This window comes from Atta cephalotes (genome assembly GCF_000143395.1).
Source record: "Atta cephalotes unplaced genomic scaffold scaffold00039, whole genome shotgun sequence".
Lineage (NCBI taxonomy): Eukaryota > Metazoa > Arthropoda > Insecta > Hymenoptera > Formicidae > Atta > Atta cephalotes.
Window position 1 is genome coordinate 2,509,328 of NW_012130103.1, and position 17,661 is coordinate 2,526,988.

Below are 17,661 nucleotides of genomic sequence, written 5' to 3' on the forward strand. Positions count from 1 at the left end.
AAAATAATTACCCAATCAGAATTCGATGTCAATTCCATTATCTTTTCTGACTGGGTAGCAGTGCGACATCTGTTGTCTTTTTTCGTCGACTATATTCTTCCACTAAAAGATATCTTTGTAACAATATAGTCGTCTTTTAGTTATATTTTAGATGACTTTATGCTCTTTAGATGAGTACATCCCTAGTGAAAATTTTTCTTATAATTTTTATACGAATTGGAACAGTTTTTAGAAAACATTTTTCAGAGAAATATTCAGAAATATTCGGAAAGTTCACATCTTTTCTCAGAATTTTCCATACATGTGAATTCTGAAATATTTTGAGATTTCTCATCCTATAATTAAAAAAAAATTTTTTAATTTTTAAATTTTATAACATTTCATCAGAAACTATACTTGCAAAAAATTTTAGAAATCTAATATTTTATAATTAACATATGAAAATTCTGAGAAAAAATAAATTTTCTGAAAAGTATTCTTATTCATATAAACAATATGAAAATATATATATTGTACATAAAATATACATTTGCAATACGATCGTAGCAATGCGAGTAATTTGTCATTCCAGCTTCATCATCATGATGAAAATATGACGGCAACAAGAAACTTAATATAATTTAATTAAAAGGTTTCATTTTCTAGTGACTCAACAATTAAAAGTGTTACATCGCATCTTACACATAAACAGCTACCAGTAGTATAGGATTTATGTAACATCTCTAAACATTTTTTTCATTCTGTTCTCATGATTCCTTATTACTATCAGAGTAAATTCAATAAATCAATTGAGTCCCGGGAATCTGGAGTTAATCGAAGAACAATGACGTTATCAACGATTGATATAAATTTGCGATTAGCAAATTAAATATTTATAATTTATTATTATTATTATAATTAAATATAAATATTTGGATAATTATATCATTAAACCCATGATTTTTATCTAAGAACGACAAAAACTGATATGCATATAAGCTTGTAAATATCGCCGTAAAACACCAACTTTTTTTCTCAATATTTATCATCTCTATTAATAATCAAACTTTTTGACATGATATACCATTATATAAAATCACATTCTTAATTAAAAATTGATTATTATTGAATATACATATATACATGACTGTAAAATAATAATTAATAAGATAATAATAAATAAAATAATAAATCATAAAATTATTACTATATTATAAATTTCTTACACTCTCTTAAGCCTATTCTATGTGCTTTTTGTTTCCTGTTTCTTATTTTTTATCTTTTGCTTTTAACTTTTTTGCAACCGTATTATCGATAATTTCTTGCTATATATGTATTATTTCTTTCGAAGTTCATTAATTCTTATCTCAGGCGATATAAAACAAAAAACCGAAAGAGTTGTAAGAAGCAAACAGAGCAGCAAGATATTTTTTATATAGTAAAAAATAACAAAAAGTAAGAAACTGGAAACAAAAAGCATATTGTAGAACAGGCTTTAATCACTTAAATTAACTTTAACAGTAATATGAACTTCCGTCTTATGTGACAGTCTTCTATAAATAATCTTGTCGGTGTTGCACATTAATTACTCAACGAGAAAACAGTAATAATTTGTACACTTGATTTATTAGATCTATATGAATGTGATGAATTGTGTCTGTATGCGCATGTGTGTGTGTGTGTGTGTGTCCCTGCGATATAAAATCGCAGCACGTGCTACGCATAAAGCAGTTGGAGCTTGGATTGCTTGGAATAAGTTAGAGGCAGTATCGACATAATAAGTGGTAATCGTGAGGTAATTAAACTATTTCGCGTCAGAATCGAAACATGGATGCCGCAAAAAAAGTTAACAATCCAAATCCACGGATATCTGCGAATCCCATTAGCAAATTATTTTTCTGGTGAGAATCGCTTTTACAGTTAATTGATATGGATGTACTACATGACTCATGAATATGTCGTTTAAATCGATTATTCTTGAATTATGGTCGTAAATAACAATGTCGCATATAATTACGAGAAGACGATCGATTTCTCTAAGTCGCAATCGCAGTCTCTGACGCAGATTCAAGACTAGTGTTTTAAAACTCCTAATTATTATTTATTGATATTATTTTTTAAAAATTTAATCGTATCAACTATCGGATGCCATTAATAGAAGAACATTGCTATTTATGACCATTATGTTTGATATCGACATGCTGTAAATTTCATTTTGAGAACTTTTCAATAAAAGATGACACAGAAATGACACAGCGAATCATTACATCCTTGTTGTTCACTAATGTTAAACAAAGATGAAATGATTACTGTGTTACATAATAGGCCTGTTCTTTTTGGCTGAATTTTTGCATCAGTTCTTCCTGTTTTTTTCTCCTAGTGTCGCTTGTTGGAGAGCTTTCTTTCTTCCTTCTGCACGTAACGAGTGATAAAGATAGATTGAAATAGTAAGCTGAAATCGAATGAATATCTTTTTGTCTCAGATTGTGATCATCAAAATAAACGAGAAATCACACACAATAAAAATTCTTGTAAGCTATATTAAATAGAAATATCAATAAAATAATATTTGTAATCAATAAAATAGATTTTGAAAATATACTGAAACTCTTTTAATTCGTAAGTTAATCTAAATAACATAGTATCTATATTTATCTAAACTTTAACACAGAGTGTCCTATAAGTTTTTGCCAACTACTTTTGTGTAGATAGAGCGCACTAAAATGAGTCAAAAAGTCCTCTATCATTTTGCAATTTTCGCAATAGTTAACAAGATATTAATTACTAAAAATTGCCGAATATTGGTCTTCAATAATTTTTTACTCAAATACTATCAACTTTACAGAAAAACTGCAAGAGATAAAAATCATTTTTCTTCTCATAGAATTCTAAGAATTTTTTCAAAATTTTTTATTAACTTCTTAGTACTGCATTTTCTTATTTTTATCAACATGAGAAAATATGATTACATTAAAAATTTTGAAAAATTTTGAAAAAATTCTCAAAACTTTATGAGAAGAAAATAAACAATTTCTCTCACTATTTTTCTGTAAAGTAGATAATATTTGAATAAAAAATTATTGAAAACCAATATTTAGTAATTTAATAATTAACATTTAATAATTAATAACTCGTTAACCATTGTGAAAATTGCAAAATAATAGAGAACTTTTCGCTTCAGTTTAGTCCACTCTATTTACACAAAAACAGTTGGCAAAAACTTACAGGACACTCTGTATATAGTTACTAAATGTTGAGGAGTATGGAAATCATTCTTACTCAGTTAATCTTTTTAGTAATTAATCCTTAATTAACTATTGATTAAAATGTATAAATGCTGAAACTTAGTTTCATGATATCAGTTATCATGAAACTGATGTATTTATTAGTGTTACAACTGCAAACGTTATCAAATCCGAAAACGAAACGAAAAGAAATTATGTACATATAATAGTATATGACAATTTGCATTAATAATATATTATAATTAATAATAAATAATTATTAAATCACTTTCAAAGATCTTATCATTCAGCATTACTAGCTTAAATTAAAATAATAATGCTAAATTAGCCTTAAAAAAATAAAAGCATGGAAATAAATCATTACTTATTTCTGTATAATGTAGAAATAAATGTAATTTAATTATTTTCTTCGAAACAAAAATAAAGGAATTTTTTATATAATACATAAGTTATTTGTTGTTAGTATCTAGCAAACGAGAATGGATTGAAATTTTTTTCTATCCGAATGCGTATTTTAAGTAGCGAATATTTTTTTTTGGATTCAATTGAATTCAATTAGATTCAAGTGGATACAATTGGATTGAAAAACTGCATTTCCTATTCAAAATTTTGAATTGAACAATATTCATAATGCACAAAAAAAGTTAATATTATTTTTAGATTGAAAGGCGTAGAGATATGTTCCATGTAATTCGTATAAATGAATAAAAATGCATTCAGGATTGAAAAGCATTCATTTTAACATTCGTGGATCAATATTTCTGAAAATCTGAATCCATTTCAATCCATTTTCGTTTGCTGGGTACCGATTGCAAATATTGTTTTATTGAAAAATATTTTTATTTTATTTAATATATTTTGTAAGAATTTTTATTGTGCATTTTTTCTGAGAATTTATGAAATAGTACTGTGTATTAAATATTACGTGATACTTTTACTTATCACTTTTATGATTTTATCTCAAGATAAATTCTAATGATTTGACATTGTTTCATAATTTGAGTTATCAGAAACCTTGGGATAAAATCATGGAAAGTAATAAACATCAAATAAGAATATTATATGTATTTTAAACAATAAAAGATTATTTATCCATTAAATAATTATTAAATATTATTTCTTATATCTATGATAGGTAAATTACGTATACCTACTCCTGAAATCAGCTCAGAATACAATCAAATGATAATATATAGTAAATATGTGACTGTCTTTATCTTATAGATATGTATGTATATATACATATGTATATACTTAAACTAGACTTTCAAAGTATAATGTGGTACTTGGAATTGTTATGCTGCTACATTACAAATATATTCGCACTTTACAGTGCTTAGCATATTTTACATAACAGAATTAGTTTTATTAGCACAATTATGAATGTACATTTTATAATAAAAATAATATCTATAATATATTTTTTAATCTAAAATAAAATAATTTTATGTTGGAGGAAAAGTATATGATTGAAGGCAAAGATAAACATAATATTATTTTTGAAGAATATGATTATTTTAATATTCGACATGTCTATTTTAATAAGAAAATGAAATCAAGAAAAGTATAAAATTCTCAGCAACTTAAATTAAATACACAGCAATAGTCATAAGTGTACTTGTTGATTACCATTATAATTTGACAAAATCTATAAAGTATTTTTCAATAGGATTTTTTTTATTAAAATCAGGACGATATTCGATGAAATATCGAGTTCTGGACTGTTTTATATTTGAAAATCATTCTTATTCAGTAATTAATCTTTTAGTAATTAATCTTTTAGTAATTAATCTTAATAAATGTTGAAATCCGGTTTTATGATATCAGTTTTATGATATTATAAATGATGATATGTTCACAAAATTGATGTATTTACAACTGCAAATCCGAAAGCCAAATATACATAGTGACAAATTGCATTGATTAATGACATATCAAATAATTCTTTAATTACTTTCCTGATTTTATCATTCAACATTACTATCTCATTACATCTGGTCTGATTAAATATTTATCTTATAAAAGCAAAAGTGTATTTTCATATGCTACATAATTTCTTATTATGTTATATTTAAGGTGGTTGGCAAGAATAATTTGGTATGGAAAAGACCATGACTTGGAGATGAAAAATGTGTACAATATTATGCCAGCTGATGATAGTGAATTCCTGGGAAACAAATTAGAAGAGTAAATGAGTGATTTTATCTTTAAGACAAATTTACATTGAGAACATACGTCAATAATTAACTTAGGGTAGCATGTAACTTTTTTCCTAGAACGGAAACATGAAAAGTGAACATTCTTTGTATGTATGTATGTATGTATGTATATATATATATATATATATACATACATACATACAAAGTTGCATGATCGCTACCCAGCATAATATATTATTAATAATATTAGGTGTAGTAAAAAGAAATCCATTATTTTTCCATTCAATTTCATGCAAAAATAATAGATTTCTTTTTATTACACCTAATATTATCCCATTTTTTTTAACACGTAAATGCTTTCAGGAATTGGAAAAATGAAGTGCACGCAGCTAAGAAGGATGGCAGGAAGCCTAAATTTTTTACAGCTTTGAAGAAAACATTTATATGGTCATTTTTTTATTACGGAGGATGGGTTTTAGTGTTAGCTGCCATTGTGAGGTAACTATATATTATATTATATATATATACTATATATACTATATATACTATATTATATATTATATATATATTATACTATATATATTATAATAATTTCATTGCTATTTGCTCATAAAAATATGTTTTACAGAACTATGCAAATATATATTTTGGGTTTGTTCATTTGGCACTTTGATCCAAGAGCAGCATCTACTCAGGAAGAAGCATATCTTTACGCTTCTGGTGTAATAATGTTAGGAATAATGACAGTGATGATAACTCATCATTCGAATATGGGCTTAATGGAGATTGGAATGCGAGTGAGAATAGCAAGCTCCTCTTTAATATACAGGAAGGTCTCTATTAGGCTAATTAGTGTTTTAAAGATCTTTAATCCATTCTCTAAGAATCTTTTAAATATCTGTTTTTCTCTAGATATTATGCTTATCCAGTTCTACAATCACCACTCCAGGACAAGTTGTTAATCTGTTATCAAACGACATGTCAAAATTCGAGCAATTGTTTTTAACGTTACATTACATTTGGATCCTGCCTATACAAGGATCCATAATTGCATTTATGATATGGCAGAGCGTCGGCATTGCTTCGTTAGCCGGTGTATTTTTCATAATAATTCAGACTATTCCTCTTCAAGGTAACATACAATTGCAAATATATATAATAATTAACTAACTATATAAGTTACTAATTTTTACGTACTTTACAGGATACATAAGTAGATGTACCTCGAAGTTACGTTCAAAAATCGCAATAAGAACTGACGAAAGAATTCGCTTGATGTCCGAAATAATCAAGGGCATACAAGTTATTAAAATGTATACTTGGGAGAAACCATTTGCGGAACTAGTTAATTGTGCAAGAAAGTTGGTATATATTTCAATTTCATTGTTACTACGAAGAAATCTAACGTAATAAATGTATTATTTCGTCTAGATATGAAATCGATGTTCTCACTCTAATATCGTATCTAAGAGGTTTCACGTTAGCCTCTTGTGTTTTCACGGAAAGAACAACGTTATATTTTACAATTATGGCCTACGTACTTTGTGGACATTCTATATCCGCCGATAAAGTATTCTCACTGGCACAATATTTTAATATTCTTCAACTTACTATGGCAATATTTTATCCTTTGGCCGTAGCGGGTGCTGCTGAAGCAGCAGTTTCTATAAAAAGAATTGAGGTAAAATCATTTTACTTAGTTGAGACCAACTTTAAAGATAAAGAAATATAAATCAGTCATTAATTGTTACATGTTAAATCAAAACGATAATAGAAAAATAAAAATTTAAGAAATTTCAAACACTTGTTACGCAGTAAATAATTATAGTACAGAAATGCTAACAGAATGAAAATAAAGTTTGAAATTTAATAGAATTTCCTGTTATTGAACGAGAACGTTCCATTGACACAATCTTCATCAACTATCAAAGACACAAGTATTTTAATGAAAAATGTTAGTGCTTCGTGGACAACCACTAAAATTGTAAATACATTACATAATATCAACATTCAAATTAAAGACAAAAAACTCTACACCATTATTGGTCCTGTGGGCGCAGGCAAGGTATATCTATTGAATACTTTCTATATTTATATGTGTGTAATATTTTGTGTAAAACGAATTTTAATATTTATTTTAAGAAAATCTGTTTTTATTTAATTTTCAGAGTTCTTTCCTGCAAGCAATTTTAGGCGAATTGAAATCATTGCAAGGTCAAATACAAATAAATGGCAAAATATCATATGCTGGCCAAGAACCTTGGCTGTTTACTGGTACAGTGCGAAATAACATTTTGTTTGATCAGCCTTATGATAACGTTAAATATCAGAATGTTGTAAACGTATGCGCTCTTATGAAAGATTTCGAACAACTGCCATATGGTGATAAGACTTTAGTCGGTGAAAGAGGTACGGCACTCAGCGGTGGACAACGTGCTAGAATTAATCTAGCAAGGTAAATTTGTTATATTGCACTTGCAAAACAGTGTTACATATTTTTACATAATCTGCTATTTATAGAGCTGTCTACAGAGATGCTGATATTTATCTTTTCGATGATCCTTTATCTGCTGTTGATACTCACGTTGGTAGACACTTATTTAATGAATGTATAAACAATTATTTGCGAAACAAAACAAGAATTCTCGTGACTCATCAATTGCAGTACTTGAAACAATGCGATTACATTGTTATCCTTAATAATGTATGTAAAATATTACGTTACACACACACACACACACACACACACACACACACACACACACACACACACACACATGCGCGCGCGTATAATTATTTATGTGAATACATTTGCACATTATTATAAGTGTATGAAATTTAATTACGTGAATTTTTTCAAAAAGGGTCAAATTGAAGATGAAGGTACATTTGTAGCCCTTCAAGAAAAACGTGCGATTTTTTTGGAAATATTAATGAAAGTTGAAGAAGTTAATGAAAAGATGAAGGAACCATTAAAAATTGACGCAAATCCTATGTCTGACATAATTTCAAACAGTAATGATGAAGATACGGAGAAAGCCGAGCCTCAAGAAACCGAGGAGCTTTTGGCTAAAGGAAGTTTATCAAAATTGATTTATTGGAAATATTTGCGTAGCGGTGCTTCGATCATCATGATTGTCTTCTTTTTGTTTTGCATGATTTTCGGACAAATTGGAAACAATGGTTGTGACTATTGGGTTGGTTATTGGTAAGTTTTTTATGAGGAAGAATCTATTCCTAGATATAATAAATTTTATGATGCAGGACCAGGCAAGAAGAGATGCGTATCAAAGCTATGCGCGAACTACAGCATAGTGCAGTGAACAATTTTACAATGCTTTCTTCCACACTGAGATCTACTAGACAAATAGAAAATGCATCGAATATTAATAACGAATTCATGGAATTTGTAACAACCACAGACTATTATAGAAAAGATATGTCCAATGATACTATATCGTCACGAAATTTTACTATCAATAACTGTTAGTATTTCCTACTTTTCAATATATCCAGTCTTGTAATTGTATCGTAAATGTTTTACTACTTTATTTCAAATTAGATCAAAATTATAGATGAAAATATATACTATCTCGATACGAATATGGCTTTATGGATTTATGGAGGTTTTATTGCTATCAGCATTGTAGTAACGATAATAAAAAATTTAATTTTCGTCAAGATATGTATGAATGCCAGCAAGAATTTACATAATTTCATGTTTTCGTGCGTACTTAAAGCACCAATGTCGTTCTTTGATAATAATCCATCTGGTAAAGTATATGACTATATATTGACTTAGGCTGAGTTGTTCCATTTTTCGGTAAATTTTAGCTCACTGTCTTACTCTCTTAAGCCAGCGCCATACGCTGCTTATTTTTTTGCTGGATTATTAGAATCTTGCCATCGTATTGGCTGCGATGCTGGCATTACTCACTACTGCAGTCAAAATGATGGCTAGATTCCAATCCAGCTAAAAATTCAACAGGAAATCAAACATCATGTTCCGCCGGCTTAACTCTCTTATATTCTTACTCTTTTATTATTTTGTTTATTCAATAGGTAAATTATCACATAATTTATCCGAAGATGGAACAACCGATTCTTAGTGTTTGATCAGCAATTATTAATGTAACGTAACAGGATACAAATAAATAAGAATTGTACTTTCCTAGGTCGAATTTTAAATCGTTTTTCAAAGGACATGGGCGCAGTAGATGAAATATTGCCCAGCACTATGACAACATCCATTCAAATATTTATGGTGATGATTGGAATTCTGATTCAAATACTTATTATCAACTGGTGGATTATATTCGCTGTAATCATTATGATTTTCTTGTTTGGCATAATAAGAAAAATTTATCTTCCAATAGCGCGAACCACAAAACGGTTGGAAGGAATTGGTAAATTACTTTCCTTCTTTAGACAATCTGAAGCTATCTTTCGTGTTTAAAATTAACGTTCGGTTAAATTTTTAGCGAAGAGTCCCATGTTTTCACATGTAAATTCTACATTGTCGGGTCTGACGACGATACGTTCTACCGGTGCCCAGGAGATGATTCGCAAACAATTTGACGAACATCAAGATTTACACACTAGCACCTATTCACTAATTATCGCAACTGGCACAGTATTCGGTTTAGCGTTGGACATAGTATCTATCGGATTTATCGCCATCGTTACATATAGTTTTATTGCATTAAATGATAGTAAGTATTTGATACAATTACTAATTACAGAGTTCGTAATAATAGAATATCTACAGATCTTTTTGTCTTTGCTAGAAAACACTTTCGCCGGACATGTCGGTTTAGCTATTTCGCAAGTGCTCATTTTATGCGGTATGGTACAGTACGGAATACGTCAAACCGCAGAGACCATCACACAGATGACGAGCGTAGAAAGAATAATGCAATTCACCGAGCTCGAGAAAGAAGGCCCATTCGAGAGTAATCCCATAGATAAACCGTCGAGTAATTGGCCCTCTAAGGGAGAAATTAAATTCGATCGTGTTTATCTTCGATATTCCGAATCTAAATTACCCGTTCTTAAATCTCTAAGTTTTGTCGTTAAACCTGGCATGAAAGTAATTACTACTTGTACAAATGAAATCCGTTATCAAATAATCTCATTCTAAATAATTATAATTATATTCTAAATTATTCTAAATTATTCTTTCTATATAATTTTTTAGATTGGAATTGTGGGTCGTACCGGAGCCGGGAAATCATCTCTAATTGCCGCTTTGTTTCGCATGGCACAACTTGACGGCACTATCTACATTGATAACATTGATACGAAGAAGATTGGGCTTCACGATTTGAGAAATAAAATCTCCATAATACCGCAAGAACCGGTTTTATTCTCCGCTACGCTTCGAAATAATCTCGATCCCTTTTATAAGTTTCATGACGCCGATCTGTGGAGTGTTTTAGAAGAAGTGAAATTAAAACACATGGTAGACTCTTTAGACTATCGTGTCGAACAGGACGGCAGTAACTTCAGCGTCGGACAGCGACAGTTGGTTTGCCTAGCTCGCGCGATTTTACAAGATAATAAAATACTTGTGCTCGACGAAGCTACTGCCAATGTGGATCCTACGACGGACGCACTCATACAAACTACGATCCGAAAGAAATTCGAAAACTGCACAGTATTAACAATAGCGCACAGATTGAACACGATAATGGACAACGATAAAGTACTGACGATGGATCAAGGTCAATTATTAGAATTCGATCATCCGTACATTTTGTTACAAAACGAACAAGGTCACTTCAGCAGTATGGTGCAAGAAACTGGAAAGGCGATGACAGAACAACTTAAACAATGTGCCAAAGAGGTAAATCAATTCCATGGTGATAAAGAATGAGAAAAAAACATTAAAAAGATATTTAAGTGTAATATTTAAGTGTAATATTTTGTTTACAGGCGTATGAACGACAGCATGAACTATTGTGATTTACTCTAGAAGTATGTCCGTGTTAACAAAGAAACAAATTTACTTATTTCTTTTTACTTAATTTTAATTTAAATAATTCAGTTTTTATTTTTTTTTTTAGGCAATATTTTTACTGAAAACTGATTAGATTGTAATATTTAGTTATTTTAAATAATTTGTACTTATTTTTTTATAAACGTTTGTGTGTAAAGAAATAATATTTTTATTACCTTCAGTGATAGAATTAGTAAGATGCCCTCACAAAATATAGGAAGATCCAGATGGAAGTCAATTTAATTTGTAATATCTCGTATTCCAGCTTCAATTTACAATTGTGTTTTAAGAAATAAATCGACGAACAATTTGCTTGAATTGGAAATTGTAAAATTTACAAAAAAATATTATTAGACATCAAGATTCTTTGATTGAATATGACTTCTTCGCTTATTTGTGTTAATATTGCAAAGTAAAGTTATCATTTTTCTTTTTAATTACATACAATTAAGCCTTTATTAAATTTTTATAAATAGCATTTTATAAAAAAATTTAAAGAACTTCTAACAGAATTGATGCCACTTTATAACTGTTTGAATATCATACAAATATCAAATTTTATTTGAAAAATAATGACAAAGTAATAATAAATAAAATAATAAATATATTGCAATATAAGTCTACAATGCTTATCGATAGTTAAATGGCTGTTGAAAAATTGAATTATCGGGGAATGCAATATGTTCAATGCTATCCAAAGTTAAGAAAGTTACTTTATAAAAGTAACTTGTTACGGTTACTATTCTTTTCTGTTACATTATACATAAATTTAAAAAGATCTTGAAACAAAGAATAATTTATAGGAAATACCATATATTAATTTTTGATTAAAACTTTAAATACTGTTTAATAAGGTGCCTATTATTTTGATCTAAGGCTGTATTGTACATGTACAAAGGATGTATTCATTAGTCATAAAAAAAGTAATTGTAATAATTACAAGTAACATATTACTTTCTAACTCTGTATACAATGTTAAACTTCCATATAGGAAATGAGAGAATATGCTTGTCGATAGCCAAATAAAAATATAAATTTTGATATTTTATATGAAGTTGAAAAAAATTATTAAAGATTTCTTTTTAATGAATAATTATATTGAGATTTTATAATGATATAATAAATAGAGGTACATATACTGATACATAAAAAAATATATCACAAACTTTTTTGTCTCTTAGCTATGTTTCCTTGATCTAAAATAAGAAAAATAAAGAATTGCAATTCCAGGTCAAATCAACTGCACTACACCAGATTTGACCAAGTTCGCTACAGCACTATACTGTATGATATGCTGCGAACCTTCCTCAAAGTCTATTTCTTCATTCAACATACCAGGCAGAACTATGCCAGTAACCCTTTGATTAGCACGTAGAAACACATGCGTCTGCAGATTAGGTTTAATGGTAAACTTGTTCGCTTCAAATCGCTGAAAGTTAGATGGCATATGTTGTAAAGCCACCGTTTTGAAGAATGTTTCCAGATTGGCCAGGTACTCCTTAGCGAAACGCAACTCACCTGGAGTCAAATAAGCCTCCTCCGGACTTCTATTTGTCTCCTCCGACAGGATATGAATCGTATATCGTTCGATCTTCTCCAAGCGTGCTCGCAGGTAGCTGCTGATGATGTATTTGATCCGATCGAGCTCCATCCGGTGGACTAACGTTCGCAGATCGTTCTTGTCTAACCTCTTGATGTTCTCTTCCATGTGCGCGATCTGTTGCAGCATGCAGTCCACCAAGTCGGACTGATGCGGCAAGATCTCTGGAGCGAATCTCTCGTTCATCCAAGCGTTTTCGATTTCCTGGAGCACCGTCTGCGCCGTCAGTTCCCCGACGCCATCCCCATCGTCTAGCAAACTGTCCTCGAGGCTCTCCTCCATGGCTGTTGATTATAATAATCGTTAAAAATATTCGCGCGCGAAAGAAACGCACTTTGTTTTCCTTTTGCGTACTTATTGTGTTGATTTTTGAAAGTATCTATCGTTGATATAAATATTACGAATCATCACGATGCTATCACCGATCCATCATCGTCCAGCACTTATGGCGGGATGCACATAACCGCTATCAACTCTATGTTCTACTAATATTTGCTTCTCGGCAGTTCCCGGCTCGGGCCATTTTGAATCGCTTTCGAATTTCCCACGTGATTATCTCGAAGTTTAATAAATTTTGATCTTACTATCGATTGCGTTTGAATTTAATCGCGCAGTATCTCGTTCGAAATTGACGAGTTCTTCGAGTTTGTTATTATATATATATAAATATACTGACTGTCAGGAAAGATAAGGATAGCTTTCGTTCATTTTTTTTACGATTATTTTAAAGCGATTTTATCATTTTATCTAAATTGCCTTTATTTACAAATGACGCGTAACACAAATTTATGTGTCATTTTTAACGTTATGATTCAAATGGCTCTTCTGTAATGACTACTCAGGAACTTTAAATAAAATAAAACTTTATATATAAATATATTTATTTGTATTTACAATTTATATTCCCTCCTAATCTATTCTCTTTCGAAACTATAATATATAATATATAAACTAAAATTTATAAAACATATAAAATAAATTAAAATTATTTACGGTATTATTTTAATATAAATCTGATTCTTTAACAATTAGAAAATTTATTAAGATTAGACACTGAATTGTTGAATTTGATCAATCTGTATCATCAAGTAATTTTCCGCATTCTATTCTTGTTGCATTCTCGTAAGGTTTCTATGTGCGGCAACTCAAGGTACTCTCAAGGTATTCCCAAATCCTGCGTAATCTAATAGAGAACTTCTTAAGACTGTTTGCCGACTTAGAAAAGTGTTGTATATAGTCGCAAATACGTAAGATCGCGACGTATATTTAAGCGGCTTGTCATCGCGCAGCTTCGAGCCACAGCCGATGGTGGACCGAACAGGGAACTCTACCTGCAAGCGTCTTCACGGATAGGCCGTTACATCACGCCGACGATCCTACAGTTTACTTGGATTAGTTCGTTCACCACGACGATTTTTTCCAAGTAGAACGGAGGCAAGTCATGAATTTATTTTTCTTGCTGTAATTATCTGCAAGGAAACGTGAAAATTCGATGAAGCTCAAACTTGCTGACGAATAACTTCCTATCTTTGTTTTGCATTTTTTCTTTTCAAATTTTTTCAACGTTAAGCAGTCCAGATTATAAATAGTATATAAGTAATCTCGCATAAGAGAATATTAATTAATATAGAGACTTTCGCAGTTCACTATGTCTTTCGTATCTGGACCAAGCCATGCAGCTTACACGTGGGCAGCACAAGGAGGCGGATTTGGTAATCAAACAGTGGTCGACAAAGTGCCACCGGAGATGCTCCACATGGTCGATGTTCACTGGTATCAATTCCCGCCGATGAATCCTCTATGGCATGGACTTCTTGGTTTCGCTATCGGCGTCCTTGGCACAATATCTATCATCGGTAACGGCATGGTGATATACATATTTACCACCACCAAGAGTCTTCGCACTCCGAGCAACTTGCTTGTCGTCAATCTTGCCATCTCTGATTTCTTAATGATGTTGTGGATGTCTCCAGCTATGGTGCGTTCTAATCCAAAGTATTCATGATACAAAGTATTCAAAATATTCAATACGACAATAATATTCGGTGTGATCTGTATATTCAATTAACGATGTGCATAGGTAATCAATTGCTATTATGAGACTTGGGTGCTAGGACCCTTGTTCTGTGAATTGTACGGCATGATGGGCTCCCTGTTCGGATGTGGCTCCATATGGACGATGACGATGATCGCATTCGATAGGTATAACGTAATTGTCAAAGGCTTGTCTGCTAAGCCAATGACCATTAAAGGCGCCCTCATTCGTATATTCGCTATTTGGCTCTTTACGATACTTTGGACAATCGCTCCACTGTTCGGATGGAATCGGTGAGATGCAAAAGTCTAAAATAATATTAACTATTATTAAAGAATATTATGAATTATTAGCAACATACATTTCCTTTCCATAGCTATGTGCCTGAAGGCAACATGACTGCCTGTGGTACTGATTATTTAACCAAGGACATAGTATCCAGATCGTACATCCTGTTCTATAGCATCTTTGTCTACTTTATGCCACTGTTCCTCATCATCTACAGCTACTTCTTCATCATTCAAGCGGTCGCCGCTCATGAAAAGAACATGCGTGAGCAAGCGAAGAAGATGAACGTCGCTTCTCTGCGATCCGCCGAAAACCAGAGCACCAGTGCCGAATGCAAACTGGCGAAGGCAAGCCTTCTTGCTTGTAAACTCTCGCGAATTGTTCTCACTTATACGATCGCTATAACAATGTTACTAATTATAGGTAGCTCTCATGACCATCTCTTTGTGGTTTATGGCGTGGACTCCATACCTAATCATCAACTTCGCAGGCATCTTTGAGACGACTAAAATCAGCCCGCTCTTCACAATTTGGGGTTCTCTCTTTGCCAAAGCCAATGCTGTGTACAATCCCATTGTGTACGGTATCAGGTAAATCGCAACAACTCCATTTTCTGAAGTATGTCGTCATTGGAATGTATTTTTACAGATAGAATACGATAAAGTAGATGAATTTTTTCACATGCTTCTAGCGAAACTAATCTTTTTTCTGTGTGATTCCAGCCATCCCAAATATCGAGCTGCTCTTTTCCAAAGGTTCCCATCTTTGGCGTGTGCCACCGAGCCGGCGCCTGGCGCGGACACAATGTCCACGACTACCACAGTTACAGAAGGCGAAAAATCTGTCGCATAAAATAACAATGATTTTTTTGATGATGGAATACATTTACTAAATGAATGTAAATGCCGTGAAATATTATTATATTCTCGTACAGAAATCGCATCATCATGAGTTGTAAATAATTGCATTAAATAACGTGTGCAAGTGAGATACGTCACTAACGAGAATATATTTAACCGTGATATTTTATATAAGAAAAAGTGTGATTAGAGCGAGAACCTCAGCCAAGCGAATATGCGAAAAATTTTAACAGAAAAATCGAGGGTTAAACAGTTTCATTATAGCTGTTAGTTTATGAAACATTGTATGGTTCGGCCGCACCACAAGACGAATCTCTCATAAATGGCTCATAACGCAGTTGTAAATTTTATCATCTCTTGGAAATATATGTCATTTTGGAATTAGCAAATATATAATGTTGCTAAAAATTATACCGTCATTATATGCGGTATGCGGTAATATATCGCTATAACAATATCTGTAACTAATTTTATAGAATTAAATAGATACTGCATGCAATCACAAACGAATTCTATTCAACCACAAAAATTTTTTAACGTGTGTGTATATATACAGGGGGGGGATGTCCTATTTTAATTAAAACAATCAGTTTCTGAAAATCATGAGACTTTAGAGAAAGTTTTAGACGAAAGTTGTACGAGGATTAAAAAGGATACAAGATAGTACTATCTACCCAGTAAACGAGATTTCAATTTCTATAAATAAATAAAAATGCATTGGAATTGAAAAAGGATTCATTTCAATGTTTGCGAATGCGTCTTTCTGAAAACACATGAATTCATTTCAATCTTCAATCGTTTATTGGACTTCTTATTTTCATTTTTACAAAAAAATGTTTCAAGTCTCACAACTCGAAAATAAATTTCATTATATACTGTTTTCTTGGCTAAAAGAATATGTAAAGAAAAAAAATAGAGGATTCTACTTAAAAAATTAAAGATGCCCTTCATGTGATCTTTAAACAACTATCTAAGGTCAAACCAATAGTATCTTATGCTCCTCTTAAAGTTATACAGCTTCTGTTTGAAACATTTTTCTCTAAAGTCACATAATTTCCAAAAATTAGCTATTTTAACTACAATAAAACACGCTGTATACACGTATCTAATACTATGCATTAGTATTTTTTTTATTATATCTTAAGAGCCTATAGATATTCTACTAAATCATTACATAATAATGCCAAATGATTTGAATAATATCCTATATCTATACAATTGGTACTAAATGCCTTCTATTATTTATTCCTGTAAATATTTAATCATCTGCAATAAAAATAAAGAACAAAAGAGAAGATTTGAAATAAAATGAGAATTCATCACAGCATATCATGGAATCAGCTCACTCAAAGTTTCCATATATGTTTTTTTGCATAATCGCCGATTATTTAGCCTTTATAAATTACCAATGTTTCATACGTTTACATTTATCACACACACACACACACACACACACACACACACACACACACACACACACACACACACACACACACA

The 17,661-nt window shown here is 31.0% G+C and overlaps 3 protein-coding genes across 3 annotated transcripts; 2 read left to right on the forward strand and 1 right to left on the reverse strand.

Moving 5' to 3' along the window:
- The first annotated feature begins 1,806 nt into the window (after positions 1–1,806).
- On the forward strand, positions 1,807–11,347 carry LOC105622053 (multidrug resistance-associated protein 4). The gene is made up of 18 exons (XM_012203488.1): positions 1,807–1,880; positions 5,301–5,411; positions 5,747–5,881; positions 6,012–6,216; positions 6,296–6,515; positions 6,588–6,744; positions 6,815–7,064; positions 7,257–7,448; positions 7,552–7,838; positions 7,904–8,087; positions 8,248–8,591; positions 8,648–8,868; positions 8,959–9,156; positions 9,559–9,789; positions 9,865–10,095; positions 10,171–10,472; positions 10,581–11,228; positions 11,318–11,347. The coding sequence occupies exons 1-18, from the start codon at positions 1,807–1,809 to the stop codon at positions 11,345–11,347; spliced, it is 4,020 nt and encodes a 1,339-aa protein (XP_012058878.1).
- A 1,265-nt stretch (positions 11,348–12,612) lies between these two features.
- Positions 12,613–13,263, reverse strand: LOC105622052 (DNA replication complex GINS protein SLD5). Its single transcript, XM_012203487.1, has one exon. It carries the CDS (start codon positions 13,261–13,263, stop codon positions 12,613–12,615), a length of 651 nt encoding a protein of 216 aa, XP_012058877.1.
- Positions 13,264–14,629: 1,366 nt separating this feature from the next.
- On the forward strand, positions 14,630–16,156 carry LOC105622051 (rhodopsin). Its single transcript, XM_012203486.1, has 5 exons — positions 14,630–14,959; positions 15,062–15,309; positions 15,393–15,651; positions 15,728–15,894; positions 16,027–16,156. The coding sequence occupies exons 1-5, from the start codon at positions 14,630–14,632 to the stop codon at positions 16,154–16,156; spliced, it is 1,134 nt and encodes a 377-aa protein (XP_012058876.1).
- Positions 16,157–17,661: the final 1,505 nt, after the last annotated feature.